This window comes from Periophthalmus magnuspinnatus, chromosome 6 (assembly GCF_009829125.3).
Source record: "Periophthalmus magnuspinnatus isolate fPerMag1 chromosome 6, fPerMag1.2.pri, whole genome shotgun sequence".
NCBI lineage: Eukaryota > Metazoa > Chordata > Actinopteri > Gobiiformes > Gobiidae > Periophthalmus > Periophthalmus magnuspinnatus.
The window spans coordinates 10,978,664-11,001,024 of NC_047131.1; the positions used below are offsets into that span (position 1 = coordinate 10,978,664).

At 42.7% G+C, this 22,361-nt stretch overlaps 2 protein-coding genes across 2 annotated transcripts; one reads left to right on the top strand and one right to left on the bottom strand.

The window, feature by feature from the left end:
• The first annotated feature begins 2,080 nt into the window (after nt 1-2,080).
• Nucleotides 2,081-8,543, top strand: LOC117372551 (monoacylglycerol lipase ABHD2-like). The gene is made up of 10 exons (XM_033968369.2): nt 2,081-2,554; nt 2,630-3,326; nt 3,612-3,784; nt 4,549-4,716; nt 4,783-4,966; nt 5,291-5,383; nt 5,680-5,763; nt 5,872-5,941; nt 6,378-6,462; nt 6,736-8,543. The coding sequence occupies exons 2-10, from the start codon at nt 3,142-3,144 to the stop codon at nt 6,936-6,938; spliced, it is 1,245 nt and encodes a 414-aa protein (XP_033824260.2). The 5' UTR covers nt 2,081-2,554; nt 2,630-3,141; the 3' UTR covers nt 6,939-8,543.
• Nucleotides 8,544-8,635: 92 nt separating this feature from the next.
• On the bottom strand, nt 8,636-14,693 carry ric3b (RIC3 acetylcholine receptor chaperone b). Its single transcript, XM_055222280.1, has 6 exons — nt 14,526-14,693; nt 12,668-12,885; nt 11,937-12,015; nt 11,442-11,535; nt 10,273-10,412; nt 8,636-10,035 (listed from the first exon to the last, which is right to left on the bottom strand). The coding sequence occupies exons 1-6, from the start codon at nt 14,632-14,634 to the stop codon at nt 9,251-9,253; spliced, it is 1,425 nt and encodes a 474-aa protein (XP_055078255.1). The 5' UTR covers nt 14,635-14,693; the 3' UTR covers nt 8,636-9,250.
• Between the last annotated feature and the right edge of the window lie 7,668 nt (nt 14,694-22,361).

A 22,361-nucleotide genomic window follows, 5' to 3' on the forward strand; every position in this document is an offset into this window, starting at 1 on the left:
GTGGAACTCCCCAGTGTGAGGTCACTGCAGTTCAAATTCTGTATCTGAGCCAAACTCTCACCTTATTTTTAGGTTTCTGGTCACTGTGGCCTGAAATTGTTTTTTTTAGGGAATTATGAAAGTTTCAGAGGAAAAATCCACTGTCTCAGCATCTGTTTTTGTTTTATTTATAAAATGTTTGCTGTGCGTTTCTTCTTGTGCTGTTCCTGCTGGACTATTTCTCAGTTCTGTGTGTGTGGATTTTGCTCAAACCAAAATCTAAAAATACAGTTACAATCAGTTTGACTCTTTCAGTTAAATTGAAACATATATAAAGAAGCTATGTTTTAAATCTGACCTGTTCTTCAAACTGTTCTATTCAGATCTTTAATCATGTTCTAGTCATTTCTTCTCATTGAGCCTCTTAAGTTGTATTTGGAGTGATTCATGTTTGAGTAATCTTTTATCTCTTGCAAGATGCCACTTTGTCAATCTACACCCATTTTCACCTCCACCAGTACACACCCACTGTGACATACGCACTTCCTTCTCCAGTTTTATTTTCTTAATCGGTGATATGTTGCGTAGTAATTTTGGTAAAAATAAAAAAATAATGTGCTGCTGGCTAGTGTGATGCGCAGCTATTGATAGGAGGCACCGACAGCACGCGGCGTTTTGTTGTGATGACGTTTACAGCAACGTCAGCTCCCGCTGGGCACCGTAGTTTTCCAGTGTCACAGCCACATGTCAAAGAAAAGCAGCTGCTCTTTGGTAAGAACAGGGGCCAGAATTACACGAAAAATTACCTCAAGCCTCATGAGATGTTCACCTGGAGTCAAACCCACAACTCCCAGGATCACTACTGCCACAGAGAGATCAGTCGAACACACAACCTCCTGGTGAGAGGGAGGAGGCAGGACTCTACCACATGCTGGGGATTATTCTGGATTAGACTCAGATAATCCTGACTGGAATACTCCTTCACTTTATGGTTGGGCTCTGTTTAAAGGGACACTGTGGAATATTTTCTGCTGGAAAACCTACTATTCTCCAAGGAGATGTTGTTTTGCGTGAATGTTCCACAGAAAGGCAGAAACCTTGGCAATCTCTATGGAGAGTGTTTTGGTGTTAAAATGTCTGGAATTGTTTGAATGAAAGACAGATGTGTTTAATGCCATACAGTGAAACATTCCTGTCAGAGCTGAGATGGCAGGTGACAGGCCTTTACCAGAGCCACAGTCTAACCATCTGTTTCACACGCTCATGCAAGCACAGTTACTAAACTACACATGTACACGTATAAGCATGGATACAGCTGATGTCTCTCTGGGGTGTAATGCCACTTTTTGTCAGTGTTTGCTAATGTGTGCATTGTGTCTCCATAATAACTGCTGAACATTCCACCGTAAACATACATGTAGAACACCCTAGTATGATGTCACCGCAAAGTATCAATACATGTTCATGAGCGTCTGCACGTGGCATCGCTCAGCTCTGTGTCAAACGGGTCCATCTAGTGGCTCAAATTAAGAACTACAAGTTATGACCTAAATAAACCCCCGCGGGTTTTGCTGCAGTTTTGGGACTAATTCTTGTTTTATTGTTTCTATTTTTTTTTTTTTTATTATTATTATTATTTATTTATTTATTTATTTTAGTTTATTCATGTTTTTGTTTATCTCTGTTTGTTGCAGAGACGGCCACGTGACGCACTAACGACGTCACAGTATTTAAAACGTATCTTGTGGTTAAACTATGACCTACTGTGATAAAACACTTGAATAACCATAGAAACTGTGTGCTGGAGAGGTAGACCTGTGTAATGCGCGCACTCCTTGCGCCGTGCGTACGCGCCTTGTCCTCTCCTCAGGTGTCCTGTCTCGCTCCAGGTAAGTTACACCTGAGCGCGCGCTGCTTCACTGCGGTGGGATTGTCCACTGTTCCCGCCACAGCGGGAAGTCCAAGAAAAGTGAATAAATAAAATATAAAATGACATTGTGATGGGGGAGAGGGGCCGCAGGACAGGTGAGACAGGTGATGTTCTGTGGGAGACGGTCTGAGCGCGGGGTCTCGAGGTTTGGGAGGAGGAGCTAAGATTTCCGAGACGCAGTGAAGGCAGCGCGGCTTAAGGAAACTGGAGCGAACCGAACCGGGTCTAAACCAGGTCTAAACCGGGTTTTATGACTTTGATCTGGGGCTGGGGTGAGCCCGGGGGTTGCATGCACCAGTACCGGGGCTGCAGGAGGTCTGTACCGGCTTCTGTCGCGGTTTGTTGGGGGTTTGGAGGAGTTTCTGAAGTTTTGCCAGAGTTTTGCTGTTAATTCCTACAGTTGACGTGACACGGTCAGTGGGGTCAGCGGGCTCAGTGAGGAGCCAGTCAGTTCGAACCCAGGGTAAAAGTGACGGAAGTCCGGGTTGGGTTCGGTTTCTCTGTAGTTTGGTTTGATTCAGTTTAGTTTAGTTGGTGCTGTTGTTTGTGCGTAACGCGTAATGACCCACAATGAGACGCCTCACGCCTCTGATCTGGCGTGCGCGTAGGCCCACGAGACACAGATCTGCGGGTTTAGCTCCAAAGGTAAAGTTTATTTTCATTTAATATTTTACATTTGTGTAAGTCATATAAGCTAACTCTACAGCTTGTGTGTGCTAGCTCTGCCCTGTGAGACTAAACCAGGACTAAACCAGGTCTAAACCTGGACTGAACCAGGTCTAAACGAGGATTAAACCAGAACTAAACAAGGTCTAAACCAGGACTGAACCAAGACTAAACCAGGTCTAAATCAGGACTAAACCTGATCTAAACCAGGTCTAACCCAGGAATAAACTAAGTCTAAACTGGGTCTAATCTGGGACTAAACCGGGACTAAACCAGAGCTAAACCAAATCTAAACCAGATCTAAACCAGGACTAAAACCAGGTTTAAACCAGAACAGAACCAAGACTAAACCAGTTCTAAACCAGGACTGAACCAGGACTAAACCTGGACTGAACCAGTTCTAAACCAGTACTAAACCAGATCTAAACCAGGAATAAACCAGGTCTAAATCAGGATTAAACCAGGACTAAACCAGATCTAGACTAGGACTAAACCAGTTCTAAACCAGACTAAACCAAGACTGAACCAGGATCAGAGCAGAACTAAACCAGGACGGTAGATCCAATATGTCTGCCCTGTGGTCCCCCTTCGAGTCCAGTTTCAGTCAGGTTTTGGTCCTGGTCCTGGTCTTGGTCTTGGTCCTGGTCTGGACTTTGGACCTGATGAGACCTGGTTCAGTTCCTGTGATCCACAACAGAGAGACGGAGCTGAACCAGTACCTCCTGGAGAACTGCCCCCTGCTGTCCGAGCCGTGAGTACTACTACTGCTACTACTATTACTCCTACTACTACTATTACTACTGCTGAGACTACTGCTGCTACTATTGCTGTAGCTGCAGCTGCTGCTGGGATTGTTACTACTACTACTATTACTATTACTAGTACTACTACTACTACTGCTGCTACTACTACTATTGCTACTACTATCACTACTACTATTGATACCACTGCTGCTACTACTACTACTATTACTACTATTACTACTACTACTACTATTACTACTACATCTACTACGGCTAGTCTCTCTCGTCCTCAGGTACATCCCTCCTCTGTGGGGACGCAGTGGTCATGTGCAGACTTGGGTCTACTCTCTGATTGGTCGATTCGGAGTCCCCAGTCCAAAGGGGGAGGAGTTTGTGATGCATTTGAGTGACGGCTCCACAGCGTCCTTCAAACTCTTCAGCCCCAGCTCCCTATGCAGGCCAACAGGTATGGAACATCTCTGTGCTCTGTGCTCATCTCACACCACGCTCGTGTGCAGCTCCCTAAACATGCCCATGACAGGTGCCTATGACAGGAGTTTATGACAGGTGCCCATTACAGGAGTTTATGACAGGTGCCCATGACAGATGTTCATCACAAGCGCCTATGACAGGTTTAATCTGGTGAGATAATATAATAATAATATAAACATTTATTTTGAGTCTTAACGGGGTGTGTGCACTGTGACGTATGCACTTCCTTCTCTAGTTTTATTTTCTTTATCGGTGATACTCGTAGGATTCGACAGTGTTGCATAGTCATTTTGGTACAAATGAAAAAAATGGGCTCCTCGCTAGTGTGATGTGCAGGTATCTATAGGGGGCGGCGACAGCATGCAGTTCTTTGTTGTGATGACATTTACGTTGATGTCAGCTCCCACTGGGCACCTTTTCTTATGCATAAGTCAGTGGAATTGTTTCTTTTAGATGAATATTGTTATTTAAAATGTGTAAATTCTAACATAATGATCCACAGGTGTCAGAGATTATAACTATAGAGACACACAGGCAAAACAGGTCTTTAATTTTTCATATTAAAACTTTTTGACAGTGTTTGCTCATGTGTGCATTGTGTCTCTGTGGTAATTGCTGAGCATTCTACCATAGAACACTCCCAGCAAGATGTCACTGCAAAGTATCAATTCTTACATTTTATACTCCATGGAACCAGCTGAGCCCTTCTCAAAGCTCAGTCTGCTTGTGCTTCCACAGCTGACCTGACATTGGCGCTGTGCCCAGGCTTCTGTAACCACAGTGAACAGAGGTACGTGCGCTCGTTTGTGCACGAGGCTCTGAGACAGGGGTTCCGCTGTGCCACACTTAACCTGCTGGGGGCGCTACCTACAGTCCCTCTGACTGCGCCCCGGGTCTTCAGCTACGGTTAGTGTTTGTTTAGTCCTGGTTCAGTCCTGGTTCAGTCCTGATTCTCGTCCCTGGTCTCTGCAGGTTGCACTCTGGAGTTCGGGTCTATGGTCCAGACCCTGAAGTCCCGGTTTCCTCAGACCCAGTTGGTTCTAGTCGGGTTCAGTCTCGGTGGAAACATTGTGTGTAAATATCTGGGCGAAGACCGGACTCATCAAGACCGGGTTCTATGTGGACTCAGTGTGTGCCAGGGATACAGCGCCTCCAGGTCAGAACCCCCAGAGTCCTGGGTTAGTCTTGTTTATTCTCGGTTTAGACCTGGTTTAGACCTGGTTTAGTCCTAGTTCAAACATACTTTAGTCCTGGTTTAATCGTGGTTTAGTCCTGGTTCAGACCTGGCTTTGTTGTGGTTCAGACCCAGTTTAGATCTGGTTTAAACATGGTTCTGTCTTGGTCTAGTCCCGGTTTAGTCCTGATTCAGACCTGATTTAGACCTGGTTCAGACCTTGTTTAGACCTGGTTTAGTCTTGATTCAGACCTGATTCAGACCTGGTTCAGACCTGGTTCAGACTTGGTTTTCTCTTGTGTTCAGGGCTCAGGAGTCTCTTCTTTGTTGGACTCAGGGGCGACGTTTCTATAATTTCCTGCTCACCTGCTCCTTTAGAAGGCTCCTCCTCCGACACAGGTAACCCCACCCCCTGAGCACTGACCCCACCCCTGAGCACTGAGACTGCCCCCCCCCACACGCAAGTCTACGAACCAATCAGGAATGAGGAGTCGAGTGTGTCATTTACACGTGTGTGTGTAGTACAAATGTGTGCCTAGTACATGTGTGTGTAGTACATGTGTGTCTAGTACATGTGTAATACATATTTGTGTATAGTACACATATGTCTAGTATACGTATGTGCAGTACACGCGCGTGTAGTACATGTGTGTATTACACACGTGTGTGTAGAACATTTCACTGATGTGTTTCAGACAGACTCTGTTCAGTCCAGACCAGGACTTGAGTCCTCTGTTCAGAGCCACAGCCCTGAGAGACATTGATGAGCACTACATCAGGTCAGAAGTACTACTGCTACTACTGCTACTACTACTACTGCTATTACTACTCATACTACTCATACTACTCATACTACTAACACTACTGACCCAGTTCTACTATTACAGGAGGTTCCAGGGCTACAGTAGTTTAAAGGAGTACTATGAGACTGAGAGCTGTGAGCACTACCTCCACAATGTGAGTACTACTATTGCTACTACTGCTAGTACTGCTACTATTACTACTACTATTGTTACTACTACTGCTACTAGTACTACTCCTACTACTGCTATTACTGCTACTGCTACTGCTACTAGTACTACTGCTACTGCTGCTGCTGTTTCTACTACTGCTACTTCTACTGCTACTACTGGTACTATTGCTACTAATGGTACTGCTACTACTACTTCTACTACTACTACTACTACTAGTGCTACTAGTACTACTGTTACTACTGCTACTACATGTGTGAAGAGTTTACATTTTTACTGCTGCTACTACTGCTGCTACTACTACTACAACTACTACTACTACTGCTGGTGCTGCTGCATTCTGTCGTGTCTGTTGCCTGTCTCTATAACAGTAAAAGCCCTGTGTTTCTGCTCCTTCACAATAAGATCTTGTTGTGTTTCAGATTTCAGTTCCTCTGCTCCTCGTGAACTCCTCTGATGACCCTCTGGTCCCTCCCACACTGCTACACCTCGCCAAATCACTCGCAGGTACTGGTCCTGATTTAGTTCTGGTTTACTCAGGGACTGCAGATGGAAATTAGCTACTTAGCTATAATCTGGTGCAGAACATCTCTGTTTTATGCTTAATGTCTCTGTACATGGTCCCTTAAATAAAGACTAAACTAAATTTAGTCCTGGTTTAGTCCTGCTTTAGTCCTGCTTTAGTCCTGCTTTAGTCCTGCTTTAGTCCTGCTTTAGTCCTGCTTTAGTCCTGCTTTAGTCCTGCTTTAGTCCTGCTTTAGTCCTGTTGTTTCTCCTCAGAGTCTAAGCCGTGTGTGACCTTCTTGCTCTCTTCACATGGCGGACATCTTGGATTCTTTGAGGGTTGGATTGTTCCTCAGTCAGGTTCTTGGATCGACAGAGTCCTGCTCCAGTACATTCAGGCACTCTACAGGAGGTCAGAGGTCATGCAGTGTGGTCATGTGACACAGACAGAGACTGCACATATCCCAGGACATAGCTAACCTGCTAGCCGCCACGTTCCATACAGGAAGTGAGCATGGGCACGATTCAGCTCCATCAACTTCTTTCAATTGAAAAACTGTTGCCCCTGTCTCTGTAAGTGCTGCTGTCAAGCTTGTCATTTTGGTCTTAAAAACCCGCTCTACATGATCCTGTTTTTTTTTTATTTCACTATTGTCTCAATAAATCAAGATATGAACATCAATAACAGACAAATCGGGCACCTTCTTCCCCCCAAGTCACTCCTGATAGCGTTAGCAACAGGTTTGATTGACAGTGTTGCTAAGCACCCAATCTCTGCTAAACCAGCAGTGCAGATGGTAAAGGGCACTACCTTCCAGAGCTTTGCTGTTGATTAGCTCATTGGTTGCTATGATACTTGCAGTCAGAATTCCAAATATTTAACTGGGCTCCAGATTAGCTGCTATAACTGCTAGCCTCGATGAACTTCATTAGGAGTTGAATGCTGTGGGTGATGGCACACTCACTTAGTTCACTTAAAATACACAGGCTATGTACATGCCCCCAGGTCATGTGACTGACCTGAGAGTGGACTTTAAACCTTCATCTTTCTCAGGAACATTTACGTAATTCTAGTTTAAAGCCACAGTGTCTAACTTTTTAGCCAATATAAAATCATATTTATTGCACTGACTGTTGTTTCCCCTCCTCCTGCTTGATTCCATGAAAGTCTTGTTTCTTGGGCTATAGTGTTCCAAAGTAAAAAATGAGATAAACCTTTATTTGTCCCATAGTTGGGAAATTACAGTTACAGTTATAGGCGTTAGAATGTTGAGCCTGTGCCCACACCCAGGGGGCTCTCTTTTCTACATTCAGACTGTGTGTTTTCAAAGCAGGAAAAATGTGTGAAATGTGTCCAAATGATTTTAGAAAAACAGAATTATTAATTATATTATAATTACTTTTATTATGACGGGGATTGATACTTTGCAGTGACGTCACGCTGGGGGTGTTCTACATGTATTTCTAGGGTAGAAACTTCAACAGTTACCATGGTGACAGGATCCACACATTCGGAAACAATGACAAAAAAGTTTTAAGATCTTCTGAAAACTCTTGAAAAAATGGAAAGTGATTTAAAGAGCATATTTTCAGGAATCTATGATCAATCCGAGTGTTCATGGTCCTGTTTAGGGCCACAAAACAGTGAGTGACTAACTGAAAAACTGTTGGCTAATGCTAGCTAGCTTGTGACTGTAATGTTATTTGAGAAGGACAGCACAAATCAGCTCACCTGTTGAAGTTCAGATAAATCAGTTCAGCTTTATGTTCCTTCTTCTTTACTGTGTTAAAATAAATCTCAGACTAAAGTCTGTCAGAACTTCAGACAGAGCAGTACCTACTGTTAGTATCACCCCCCAGAAAGTGGATGACATCACCTGCATAGGATCAATAGTAACAGGATGATGCATTTATCTCAGTTACAGATTTCATAATGTTTGCTGTACCATTTATAATCACATCTTAAAGCTTTACTTTAAACTTTACAAAACAATGTTGTATAAATGATGAACACCTAATGAGTTTATCTTTTATTAAGAAAGATGTTTGAGCTGCTGCCTCACATTTGAATAAATTATTCTTGTTATACAAGTGTCTGCCTTTGGTTTAAACTGCATCTTCCATAATCCAGTGAGGCACAGGGACCTCTAACAGGCACAATACTCCAGGTCCTGACCACACATAATATGACCCCATGGACACACAGGGAGGGCATCTGACACACGAGGAGGGCATCTGGCACACGGGGAGGGTGTCTGGACTGCATCCTTGTTTCCTTGGTTCCTTGTCTCTTTATGTCCTTGTCTCCTCGTCTCCTTAGGTCATTGTCTACTCTGAATCAGAGCTCAAGAGTTTTTCAGTGTTGTGGTTAAGGAAACATGCTACAGATAATTTGAATTAAATCATTTTCAAACTTTATCACATTTTAATATTTGACACAGAGTCTCTAATTCCTGACTCCTCTGAGTCTCTGAATCCTCCAAATCCTCTGACTCCTTGAAGTCTCTGACTCCTCGACTCCTCTGACTTCTCTCAGTCTCTTACTTCTCTGAATCCTCTGATCCCGAGTCTCTGACTCCTCTGAAGCCTCTGAATCCTCTGAGTCTCTGAGAAAAGAAAATAATTATTCAAGTATCAAAATCTTCTGGAAGCACTGAAGTCTGTGGCTCTTGTACTCTCTCCTCTTTCCTCATCTCCTTGTCCCCTCTCTCCTCATTCCTCATTTCCTTCTCTCATCTCCTCTCACCTCATCTGCTCTCTCCACGCCTCCTTATCTCTTATCTCCTTCTTCCTACTCCCTGCGTCCTCTGCGTCTTCTGTTTCTGCGCCTGACGTTTGTTTGTGGAACTCTCTCCCTCTGTTCTGCTTTCTCCTCCTCTCCTCTTCTCTCCAGTGTTAGATGTCGCTCCTCTCTGCTTTGTAGACTTTTCTCTCTCCTCTTTTCTCTCTCCCCATCTCGTTTTTCTCCTTCAAAATTCCTCCATCCCCTCTCCTCTTCCCGTGCCGCTCTCTCTTCCCCCTCCCTTTGTATCTCCTTTTTTTCATGTTGGGCATTTTGAGACATTCCTTCCCAGTTCTTTCGCTCCTCCAGGCACCGATTCACAGTCTCTTGTCTCTTCTCCTCCTCTCTCTCCTCCTCCTCTCCTCTGTCACTCTCCATTTCTCTCTCCTCTGTAGGCGAGGCTAAAGCATTGTTGATCTCCCAGTTCTTGTCCCTGATTGGCCGGTCCTCATCTGGTTGATCCGCTGTTTGAGGAGCTAGTTCCTGGTGCTCATCTCTGATTGGTCGGTTCTGTTCTGGTGGATTCTGAGGTCTGATTGGTCGATTTTGCTGGGCATTGTCTGTGATTGGCTGGTCCTTGTGGCGTGTTTGTCTATTCTCTGTGGGCGGGGATGGTTCGTGGCTCTGGTCTCTGATTGGCCAGTTGTCGTGATGTGTTTGTCTCTCCTCTGTGGGCGGGGCTGGTTCGTGGAGCCGGTCTCTGATTGGCCAGTCCTCGTGGGGCGTTTGTTCTTTGTGTGTTTGACAGTGACAGTCGCAGCGGCTCCAGAACGGCTCAAAGTTGTCGCACAAATCTGTCAAACATATATTATTATTATGAATGAAGATTTTTACATTTTTACTCATATTAAATCAAATCTTCATCTAAACCTACTTCTCCTTCACTCCCTCCCCCTCCCCTTCTCTCTCTGCCTTCACTCTCTCCTCCTCCCCTTCTCTTTCTCCTTCACCCCCCCTCTCTCTCTCCTCTCATGTGTTCCTTACCTCTTTCATCTCTCTCCTCTCTCTCTCCTCTCTCATGTGTTGCTTACCTCTCTCATCTCTCTCCCCCTCCTCTGATGGGGTGAATGGGGTGAAGTCCTGGACCAAGTGGTTGCTCCTCATGACCTGTGTAATGGCTGTGAGCTGCTGGAGGAGGCTTTGTTCCTGCTCCAGACTCACACACGGAGGACTGATGAGGAGAAACACAGAAACATATGAAATATAAAACACACAGAGGACTCACAAGGAGAAGAGAGACGGAAAAGACTAATAAAACCTACATCATAGTGAAATCATAACGACATTACAATGACAGCATAGTGACATCACAATGACGTCACAATGAGATAATAACAACATCGTAAGGTCATTGTAACAGTATCACAATGACATAATAATATCATAATCATATTGATGACATCACAATGAGATTATTATGACATCACAATGACATAATGAAATCAAAAAGACATCATAACGAAATCATCACATCACAATGGTATCTTAATGCCATCACAATGACATAATGATGACATCATAACATCATTACACAATAGCACAATGGCATTGCAACAGTAACATAAAGACATATTTATGACATCACAATGGCATCATAGTTACATCATAATGGCATCATGATGACATAATGACATAACGACATCCTACTGACATCATAATGACATTATAGTGACATCATAACAACATCATACTGACATCATAATGATCCAGCTGAATTCACTCGTATGTAAACAACAGTGCTAATGCTAACCCGAAGGCTAAAGAAATGTACATGTAGACACGTGTTAAATGTATTCCATTACAGAACACTGTCAGATATAACCAGTACAAGTGTCCAGGTTTATGTGCTGTAAGACCTCAGAGTCAATGAGCCACTCTTGTGTGAACTGGGAGTCCTACAATCATCTCTCACTTCATAACTGGAAATACCAGCTCCAGTGGCATTCCATTGAATTTTCTCAACTTGGAGGTGGGAAATATCCCAGGTATCTGGACACCTGCAGGGTTTCTTGTAGAGGCGAGTATAGGACCTGGACAGCTGCAGGGTTTTCTGTACAGTTGAGTGTAGGATTCCCCTGTCCTAACACTGTAACATCTCACTGAACAGCTGAATGGTGTTGCAGCAGTAAGTGCAATAACAGCAGACTCAGTACTGGTCCTAGTGGTACTCGATATTGCATATATTGCGATATTGACTCACCTGTCGTGGCTGAGTCCTGAGGAGTTGACCAGTGTCTCCATCACAACCTCTGTCTCCATCAGACGCTCCTGAAGCTGAGACAGCTCAAAGTCAGCTGAGGATGGAGAGAAGCGAGAAGAGAGAGGTGTTAGAGAGAGGCTAAGGATGGAGAGAAGAGAGAGATGTTAGAGAGAGGCTGAGGATGGAGAGAATAGAGATGTTCGAGAGAGGGTGAGGATGGAGACAATAGAACGGTGTTAGAGAGAGGCTGAGGATAAAGAGAAGAGAGAGATATTAGAGAGAGGCTGAGAATGGACACAATAAATAAATGTTAGAGAGAGGATGAGGATGGAGAGCATGGAGATGTTAGAGGCTGAGGATGGAGAGAAGAGAGATGTTAGAGAGAGGGTGAGGATGGAGAGAATAGCGAGATGTTAGACAGAGGCTGAGGATGGAGAGAATTCAGAAGAGAGAGATGTTTATATCGTATTAAATATATTTCAGATTTAAACTCACTGATCTTCCTCTTGTTGTTCTCGGACCGCAGAGACTGGAGGCGACTCGGGGCTGGTTTACTGCCCCCTTTAGATGTGATCTGAAACAACAAGCACACAATGACCAGGGAAAGGCCCAAATGTTGTTGTTTTTTTGTGCACAGCAAGGCCCCCACAGGGAGCTTAAGCTTAAACTTTTCACATCTGTCAAAATAACAAAACCTATTTAAACATGTCCTAGTCATTTTTTCCTCATTGAGCCTCTGAAGTTGTATTTGGAGTGTTTCATGTTTGAGTAATCTTTAATCTGTTATTTTCAAGATGCCATTTTGACACTCTAACCCTGTTTTCACCTCCACTGATACACGCCCATTTTGTCATACACCCTTCCTTCTCCAATTTTATTTTTTTCATCGGTAATACTTGTAGGATTCTGCAGCACTGCGTAGTCATTTTGGTACAAATGAAAACAATGGAGTGCTGGCTAGCGTGATTTGCAGCTATCCATAAGGGGCACTGACAGCATGAGGCGCTTTGTTGTGATGACGTTTATAGTGACGTCAGCTCCCATTGGGCACCGTTTTTTTACATGGAAGTCAGTGGACTTGCTTCTTTTATTAAGTCGTTTTAGATGAATATTGTGTTTTAAAATGTGTAAATTATAACATAATGATACATGGCAGTCAGAGATTATAACTATAGAAATACAGGTACAATAGGGCTGGTGTAAACACAAAGGATATCAAACTGAACCTTAAATAAAATATACAGGATGTAGAGCAGGATCCCGAAGCCATACACTGGGATGATTTGCGCCGCCAGATTGGACTTCCCTCCAGGACTTCCTGTCCCTGCCCCTCCGCTTCCTGTCCCCACCCCTCCGCTTCCTGCTCCTCTGACGTCTCCGTGACCCCTGACCCCAGGGTTAGGGGTCATATGGCGGTGCATCATGGGAGGGAACCGGCCAGGAGCTGCAACACACAGAGAAGACATGTTTAGAATAATACTACATGCATGTATATAGTCAGAATGTTTTATCAAACACATTTTGTTTAAAGCTACATAGTGGGTTTTAGACGCTGACATGGTTTGTGAGTTTGTGAGACCACATTCTGAGACCATGTTGACAAACACTGGCTGTGCTGTTCGGTCCCATCTCCAGAATCACCTTATCGACTTGTCGTTATGAGGCAGTGAGGTTTTGAGCTCAGTTTTTATGGTGGGACTTTTTTCTTTGCATTAATGAGACTTTTGTTATTTTTTTCATCACTATGATCAGAGCTGAAGAAGTTTGAATTATGAACTATATACGATCTACTTACACAACAATCCCACTTTATGCAGTTTCAGTATTACCATTTACAAAGTCTCCATAAAGTCTCTTTGTAATTTAAATGTCATTACAAAGGCCGTTGATCAGATATTTTCATTAGGTTTGTTCTGTTGTACTCAATGGTTATAAAAGTCTTTAATCTCATTGCATTTGTGTATTTTGTCCTGTTGATTAAAAAGGCTTTTGAATCTAAGAAATGTCTCCATCTCAATAAAAGCCACAGTGTGTTTCATGGTTTACTGAGACTAAATCAGACACAAAGGCTGGGAGAGCTCCACCATCACCTCCATCAAGTCGTACATGACACAAGAAATGTATGGAGACAGGGACAGTATGACAGAGAAAGAAATGTGTGGAGACAAACAGTGAGAGAAAGGGAAGTGGGACATCTGAGGGGCCCATATAGAGGTGAGTCCATGAGACTCATGGGACCCATAGAGAGGTTTAAATTAGGTAAAACACTTTGGAAACCTCTGAGTACAAAAGAACAAGTCTGATTCAGATCTCAGATCAAGGGCCCTTTTTAATAAATGCTTTAAACTGTAAAGAGACTTTATGGATCGCACTTCAAATGTGTTTATGTTGCAACACTGAGATTTTCCCACTGGGACAAATGCAGGTCTCTGATCTCTTTATCAAATTTAAGACAACTCAGATCAGGTCAAGGAGCTGGGACACGAGGCACTTTAATTTGTGGATCTGCACACAAAATATTATGTTTTTAAAAAATAATTACGCTGCGCTGCTCAGTATTTTCATAACCGCACTGAGTAGACGCGTGCGCCCCCCACAGGGAGGAGAGGGCACTGCGCCGATGCGACGTCACAGAAACAAACCGACGCGTTTTATCCTTTTAAACATTCACCGAAGATAGAAGATAGATTAAACTCCCTCTGGGACCGCGTGCACTCACTGCTCTCAGGATCCTGTCCGTACAGACCCCACAAACCTGGTCTAAACCAGGTCTGAACCAGGTCTAAACCAAGGACTAAACCAGGTCTGAACCAGGTCTAAACCAGGGACAGAACCAGGTCTAAACCAGGGACAAAACCAGGTCTGAACCAGGTCTAAACCAGGGACAAAACCAGGTCTAAACCAGGTCTAAACCAGGTCTAAACCAGGTCTAAACCAAGTCTAAACCAGGTCTAAACCAGGTCTAAACCAGGTCTAAACCAGGTCTGAGCCAGGTATAAACCAGGACTAAACAGGCCTAAACCAGGTCTAAACCAAGACTAAACCAGGACTAAACCAGGTCTAACACCGGTATGTGGCCCGCACCTTGCTCCTCCGTCGGTTCTCTCCGCAGCAGCATCTTGGGAAGGATCAGAGCCGCACATAGCGTCACCACTGCGGCCACGGTCAGCTTCTGGAACCCGCTGACCGCCATGGACCGGGCACAGACACCGAGGAGTCCAGGAAACACGGAGCATCCGCGGAGAGACGCAGTGGGACGCACGGAAAGACGCAGGGACGGAGCAGGTGCATTAGCTGAAAAGAGTGCGCATGCGTCATACTGGAGCCACGGAGGGGAATCACTGCGCATGTGCAAACTGAGAAACCCTGCACTGAGTTGAATATTGAAGTTGTTTGGTTCAGATCTTTTTATACAGATGAAAAAAACGAACCCCACAAGGACAGAGCCACTCAAAGGTTTATAAGGCACAATGAGTTATCTCAGTACAGTAATAATAATAATAACAACAACAACAACAATAATAATAATAATAATTAAAAACTGCAAGCAGTGATAAAGGCCCTCGCCACCCCTTGCGACCGCGGGGTACACGCCACCGCGGAGATCCTGCCTTTCGTTCCCGCTTACATCGCCCCTCTCCCCAAAATCAGCAACTGAGTAATACTACTCCATTCATTCCAATGAGAGCATTTATGACATTGTCACGCCGGCATGGTTGGAAATAGAGATATGTCTTCATTGGCTTTTTTGTTCAGTCTCATGAGAGAAATATGTGTACCAAATTTCAATGGTCTATGACAAAGTAATAATTTTTCATCCTAGTTAACCAAAACCCATGTATTTCAATGAGAAATGTCAGACGTTGCCATGGCAACACCTTTGGAAATAGAAGTATGATGTCAATGACTTTTTGGTTCAGTATAGGATTAGGGATGTCCATGCCAAATTTCAAATGTTTGTGACAAAGTAATTTTTTTTGCGTACCATTTAAAAATTCAAGGGGGCGCTGTGGAGCAATGTAATATTTGACATATGTAAATTGCATATCTATGCACTCAAAATACGATTTTGAACAAAACGTATATTAATGCCGGAAAATAGGACATTGCATGTTTGAGTTATGGGCCATTTAAAACTTCAAAAAACGTCTTTTTTCTTTGCAGGCTGGCCACACCCACATTTTATGACTTAAAAAAATTCAGGAGAGTAGCCTATAATCCCACATGGATTTAGTTCATTTTGACCATTTAGCAAGTTTCTTGAATAAAAATCCACGGCGTAAAAAATCCAAATGTGAGAGTTAAAATTTTGAAAAAATGGGGTTCCGCCCACAATGGCCGACTTCCTGTAGGGTTTAGGGTGGGGTCATAATATAATTTTTTACTTGTCTTGATATGTTCTATGTTTGTACCAAATTTCATTTGTCTACGATGAAAAAGGTCTCTCATTGCCGCAATGTGAGGTGGCACTATTGAGTCATTTTGAAACATACATTTTTTTGAACATCAAAATAATAAATTTTTCACTAACCTTGAATTTGGGGTCCAATAAAATTGACTTTTCGTTAACGTTCAGGGGGTCAAAAGTGGCTTCAAAGTAGCCACCAAAATAATAATAATAATGGAAACGCATTTTCCACCCATTATTTTTCTCCTAAACCATAACAGCTACAGTCATGTGACTTTCTCACATTGTGCCCCGTCACAAATAAGGCCCCTGTGAATTTTTTCACACGTCCACGACAAATCGATTGTCTGCTACGAATTTTTGAAAATGAAATTTGAAGAGGGCGCTAGAGAGCCATTTTGTCAGAGAGTGTCTTGATTTGCATATCATTGCGTTCAGCTCACAAATGTGCATAAACGCTGTATTAGCGTTTTCCCAACAAAAAATGTGTGAAAGACAATTTTTTTTTTAAAAATATTCCAAAATTTGCGATTTTGTTGAAAATTCACCCTGACCACACCCAAAGTCATAATCAAAATGTAACTGATAATCTTTAATCACACATGGGTTTAGTGGGATTTGGCCAAATTTGAAGTGTTTGTGATGAAAACTGTGCCAGAAAATGTCCTGAATCACTGCCATGTCGGGGTATGTTTACTACTTGATTTTTGCCATTTTCCACGCTCCGGACGCGGTTTTAATGAGTCGCTGGGACGTTGTCTCAGGCTCGGGCCTAATAAAACTGCAAGCAGTGATAAAGGGCCCTCGCAACCCTTGAAACCATGCAAGGGTGATATGCAGCTCTCCCATGTCACAGTGGGAGAGCTGTATATCAACCTTACCTTGACATGTGGAGATTCAAATGTTTATGGCCAATTGTAACTTTGCAGAGGGCGCTGGAATTTTAATCCACACATCATTTTGTCCAGATCATCAAAATACTTACATTGGGTTTGTCTGAATCAGACGGTGTTTGCAAAAGTTACAGGGATTTTTATGCTTTCAAAATGGCTGTTTCAGTATGAGTTCATTATGAACACACCCTTGGACTTAAGTAAATTCTTTTAACAACTTTTGATTCCAGATATGTCCTGATGATACTGCATCAGTTTGGAGTCCATCAGATAAAAACCCTCGAACAAGTGTGTAAAAGTATGAGGTCTAGATTTTGCACATCTGCATATTTTTATTCAAAATGTCAGCCTTCATGTTTGAGATAGGGTGTGGTCCCCATAGAATATTTTGCTCAGGGTCACATAAAGGATGCGTGTACCAAATTTCACTGGATTATGACTTATTTTTTTCACCTCTTACTGCCTTTTTTTGAGACATGGCCATGTAAGTGTGGATGTAGACCGGGCATGGTCTTCATTGACTTCAGAATGTCATGAAGGGTGTCTGTACCAAATTTCATTTGTCTGCGACATACAAAATTTTTTGTCCACATTTTAAATTTGCAGGGGGCGCTGGAGAGACATTTTTAAAGACACAAGTTTAATTCATAAATCATTATGTCCAGATCCAAAATATACATGCTACATTGGGTTTGTCTGGATCTGAGAATTTTTGCAGGAGTTATAGGGATTTTTAAACTTTCAAAATGGCTGTTTTGTTAAGCGCTTGTCATGACCACACCCCGAGTTTTTTGTAAATTCTTTGTCCTCATAATGCTGCCTCAGTTTTGGAATCCATCGGATCAAGTTAAAGTTAAAGTATGAGGTCTAGATTTTGGACGTCTCAAGTTGCCGTATTGCAGCCATCCTGTGTGGTTTAGGGCAGGGTCATAATATCATTTTTTTGTCTATCTCGAAATGCTTATTGTACTTGCCAAGTTTTATATGCCCACAGTGAAAAAATAGGCTCTGTCCCTCCAATCAAGTAATGTATTTTAATTTTCCGGAGGGTGCCACTGAGCCATCCTGCAATGTAGATTCTTGGTGATGTTATGTAATTTAAATTTGAGTTTGAGTTTTTCAGCACTTTTTCTTTTTCTCAGAAGCGATTTAATAATATTTAATAAAAGTTAAAATGATGGGACTTTGTCATATTGTTCCCCATTATGAACATGAATTCTTTCACAAGTCCATGGCAAATAGATTGGCTTTTAACATTTTTTAAAAATAAAATTTAAAGGGGCGCTATAGAGTCATCTAAAATGATAGAGCCATAATTTGCATGTCATTACGTCCAGCTCAGAAATGTACACACGCGCTTCATTGGGTCCATTCATATCTGACGATGTTTGTGACAGAGTTTTTGAATTTTTCCAAAAATTGGCATTTTGTTGAAAAATCACCATGACAACGTCCAGCATTTTATTTAAAGTGTAAATTATAACCTTTTATTGCATATGAGTTTTGTGTCTTTTGGCCACATTTGAAGTGTTTTTGATGAAAACTGTTGGAGATGTCAAAAGATTATGATGAGTGATATTGTCAGCCCCAGGTTTGATCCAATATGGCTGACTTCCCGTAGGGTTTAGGGCAGGGCCATAATATCATTTTTTACATGTCCTAACGTGACCTATTTTTGATGCTAAGTTTTATTTGTCTACGATGACATTTTTCCGGGCCCAGCTCCCATTAGTACAATGTAAATCAATTTTTGAGGTGGAGCTATTGAGCTGTCTTTTAATATTGTTTCTCGGGGTCTTTACTCAAAATTAGAGCTCAAATTTTTGATACCACTTACTTGCCTCTGCATTATTGTTTACTGCTTGCACATGTGCGACTGACTTGCCCTCCTCGCACATTCATACTCAGGCCCTGATAATAACAATAACAACAAGTATTTATTTAAGACAGACTGATCATTTTGACTGTTACAAAGGAGCTTTTAAAAGATGTTTATGACATTTATGGCAAGAATTTATCTTGGTGCACATGGTCAGCACGCTCCTCTCTCTGGTTTATTTGAAAAAGGACAGTTTGTTTCTTCTCCTCTGGCTCCATTTGAGGTGAAACTTCCTGTTTGCTGAGCTCTGATTGGTGGAGAGGAAGGTTCTTTGGAACTTCTTGTTTGCTGAGCTCTGATTGGTCAAGGGGAAGGTTCTTTCAGGAAAGACTTCCTTTAACTTCAGCAGGAAAAACACCTTCAGCTTCAGCCCTGCCTCTGCCACCTCTGAGTCCGGCTACAAATAAACAAACAAACAAATTTAACAAGATCCAACTGATGAGCCACCTTAGAGTCTGGCTACGAACATACAACATAGCAGTAATAGTAGCATTAGCATTAGTGGTAATAGTGGCATTAGCATTAGCAGTAATAGTAGCATTAGCATTAGTGGTAATAGTGGCATTAGCATTAGCAGTAATAGTAGCATTAGCATTAGTGGTAATAGTGGCATTAGCATTAGTGGTAATAGTGGCATTAACATTAGTGGTAATAGTGGCATTAGCATTAGCAGTAATAGTAGCATTAGCATTAGTGGTAATAGTGGCATTAGCATTAGCAGTAATAGTAATAGTAGCATTAGCATTAGTGGTAATAGTAGCATTAACATTAGTGGTAATAGTGGCATTAGCAGTAATAGTAGCATTAGCATTAGTGGTAATAGTGGCATTAGCATTAGCAGTAATAATAATAGTAGCATTAGCATTAGCGGTAATAGTAGCATTAACATTAGCGGTAATAGTGGCATTAGCAGTAATAGTGGCATTAGCATTAGTGGTAATAGTGGCATTAGCATTAGCAGTAATAGTAGCATTAGCGGTAGTAGTAGCATTAACATTAGCAGTAATAGTGGCATTAACAGTAATAGTGGCATTAGCAATAGCAGTAATAGTAGCATTAGTAGTAATAGTAGCATTAGTAGTCATAGTAGCATTAGCAGTAATAGCTGTTGCCTTGTGTCATCATCTCATTTGTTTCTCACATAGTTGAAAGTGGCACAGTTGTGGAACATGAGCAGAATGTCGTCCACAAACTGTTCTGGACTCAGGTATTTCAGGCCAGCAGGGGGCGGAGTGGCGGGTGGAGTCAGAATAGTGAGGGGTGAGGCAGGGGGAGGGGTCAGAGCAGGGGGGGGAGGATTCAGGGCTGTAGGGGAAGGAGTATGGCGAGGGGGCGTGGTCTGCAGCTTCCTCCGGATCAAACTGAGGTCGATGGGGCGCCGCACAATCTGATAATAATGACGGAACTGAAAAGACAGAAGCAAAAGATGTGAAAGAGCGTTTTCGATTGTGGTGAGAAGTCTTTTTACTTCATGGATTTTGTCTCTTTCAGTTTGTGGAGGGCATGTAGTATTTTTACTTCATTTCTGGAGTACTAACATTACTGCTTTCATCTGTCTTAATCTCAGTGTTGTCTCTGGTAGCAGTCTGTGTTATGCCAGTATTGTACAGGTTGGCTTTAGACTCTGGGGGGTCGCCATAGTCTTCTGTATTATGGGAAAAACTGTGTAAGAAGTAGTGTTGATATTGCAGTACTTTAGTAGTAATATTATAATGGGGTATAATGAAATGTGCAATGAGTGGAATGTGCAATTATGGGAACTGTGCATTGCGTGTAGTGTGCAATTTTTATTTTGGCCCTTTTGTGACCCCAGCCCTTGGGACAATGGATGGAAATTAGCCTTTGGCTATAATCTGGTGTGTTTACATTCATGTTGTATCATGTCTGTTCATTAGCATGTATTGTCCCATTCATATAAATAAATAAAAAATAAAAGTAGTAGCAGTAGTAGTTGCTGTATTACTGATAGCATTAGTACAATAGTACATAAATAGTACCTGAGGACTGACCAGTCAGTGAAATTAAAGATTTCAGTACATTTCAATAGTTGTAGTAGCAGTAGCAGTAGTAGTAGCACTGTAGTAGTAGTAGAAGTAGTAGTACTGTAGTAGTGTAGTTGTACCTGAGGACTGACAGGTCTGTGAAATGGAGAGCTGAGTTTGTGAGTGAGCAGCAGAAGAGTCAGTTTCTCACATCTCTGAAACAAACAAACAAATCAATGTAATGTAAATGAACTCACAACACACAAACTACAGTTTTACTAAACTTGTCAACAAATAAATAAACAAATAACTATAAGACCCAAATCTGTAAACACACATGAGCTTTTCAAAATATGAGCCTCTGGGATGAACCTAGAACATCAGATGTAATGTGTGTGTTTGATGCACCAACCCTCTGATCCTGAGAGGAGAGCGCGTACGGGACCACGCCAAACAGCTCCTGGTCCAAGTCCTGGTCCAAGTCCTGGTCCGGTCTGCACAGGGAGCAGATCCAGCCTCCTCTAGAAACACACAAACATGAAATCAAGAGGGCATCTGACACACTCTGACACACGGAGGGCATCTGACACACAGATGTCAGATGCACAGAGATACTCACTCTGGGACTCCGTGCAGGGGGGGCAAGTGGCAGTTAAGGTGGTAGACTTTGGGACAGCGGTCACAGCAGAGCAGCTCTCCTCCGTTTGAACACACTGCACAGAAATCCTCCCAGTCCACATTAAGAGCCTGTTCATCACTCCAGTCTGCCTTAAGAGCATTTACGCAGTCCTTATCCCCAAATCTATCCCTCTGGTCCGCTTTAACAGTGTCCCCCTCACTGTATTCCACCTTGAAAACTTCTTCACTATCTTCATCTCTGCTCCAGTGCACCTTAAAACCACTTCCGCAGCCCCCATTATTGTCCCACTGCACCTTAAGACTCTGCTCCTGCTTCCAGTCCGCCTTAAAATGATTGTCATGACTCCAATCCGCCTTAAGAGCATTTTCACACTCCTTATCCTCACTTCTATCCCTCTGGTCCACCCTAACAGTGTCCTCCTCACTGTATTCCACCTTAAAAACATCATCTTCATCTCTGCTCCAGTCTACCTTAAAATCATTCCCACAATCCTTATCATTTCTCCAGTCCATCTTAAAATGCTGCTCCATTCTAAAATCTTTTTCTGCTTTCATTATAACTTCAGTGTTGTCCCATTCCACCTTAAAACTCTCCTCAGTGGTTTCACATTCTGTCCTTTCCGCCTTAAATCGCTCATAATCTCCAAATTCTACAGATTTTCGTTTTGATGCAGTGGAAACTTTTGGACGTGGTGATTTTAGATTTGAAGCAATGTTTTGGATCTTTACATCTCCCAAACCAAACGCCGGCGCCTCAACTGAACTTGTATTGTCGAAAAAATCTGACACTTTGATTTTAACTTTGGGAATATTTTCTACAAATGTTGACCTGTTTTTGTTTGTTTCAGTTTCGTCTGAGTCCAAAACCAAGTCCCCCTCAAGACTTGGGTCCAGTTCTGGGTCTAGTTCTGACTCTAATCCTGGGTATAGTTTGGGGTCCAGTTCTGGGTCTAGTTCTGGGTCTAGTCCTGGGTCTAGTTCTGGGGTCAGTTCTGGGCCCAGTCCTGGGTCCAGTCCTGGGTATAGTTCAGGGTCTAATTCTGGGTCCAGTTCTGGGTCTAGTCCTGGGTTTACTTCAGTGTCTACTCCTGGGTCTAGTTCTGGGTCTAGTTCTGGGTC

Bases quoted from the DNA above. Each gene is read 5' to 3' on its own strand.
- ric3b (XM_055222280.1), bottom strand. From the start codon at position 14,634: ATGGCGGTCAGCGGGTTCCAGAAGCTGACCGTGGCCGCAGTGGTGACG. The intron at 12,886-14,525 runs GTGCGGGCCACA...TGTGTGTTGCAG, and splicing joins AGAACCGACGGAGGAGCAAG to CTCCTGGCCGGTTCCCTCCC. The intron at 11,536-11,936 runs GTGAGTTTAAAT...CTCCATCCTCAG, and splicing joins GAACAACAAGAGGAAGATCA to CTGACTTTGAGCTGTCTCAG.
- LOC117372551 (XM_033968369.2), top strand. From the start codon at position 3,142: ATGTCTGCCCTGTGGTCCCCCTTCGAGTCCAGTTTCAGTCAGGTTTTG. The intron at 3,785-4,548 runs GTATGGAACATC...GTGCTTCCACAG, and splicing joins CTCCCTATGCAGGCCAACAG to CTGACCTGACATTGGCGCTG. The intron at 6,463-6,735 runs GTACTGGTCCTG...GTTTCTCCTCAG, and splicing joins CCTCGCCAAATCACTCGCAG to AGTCTAAGCCGTGTGTGACC.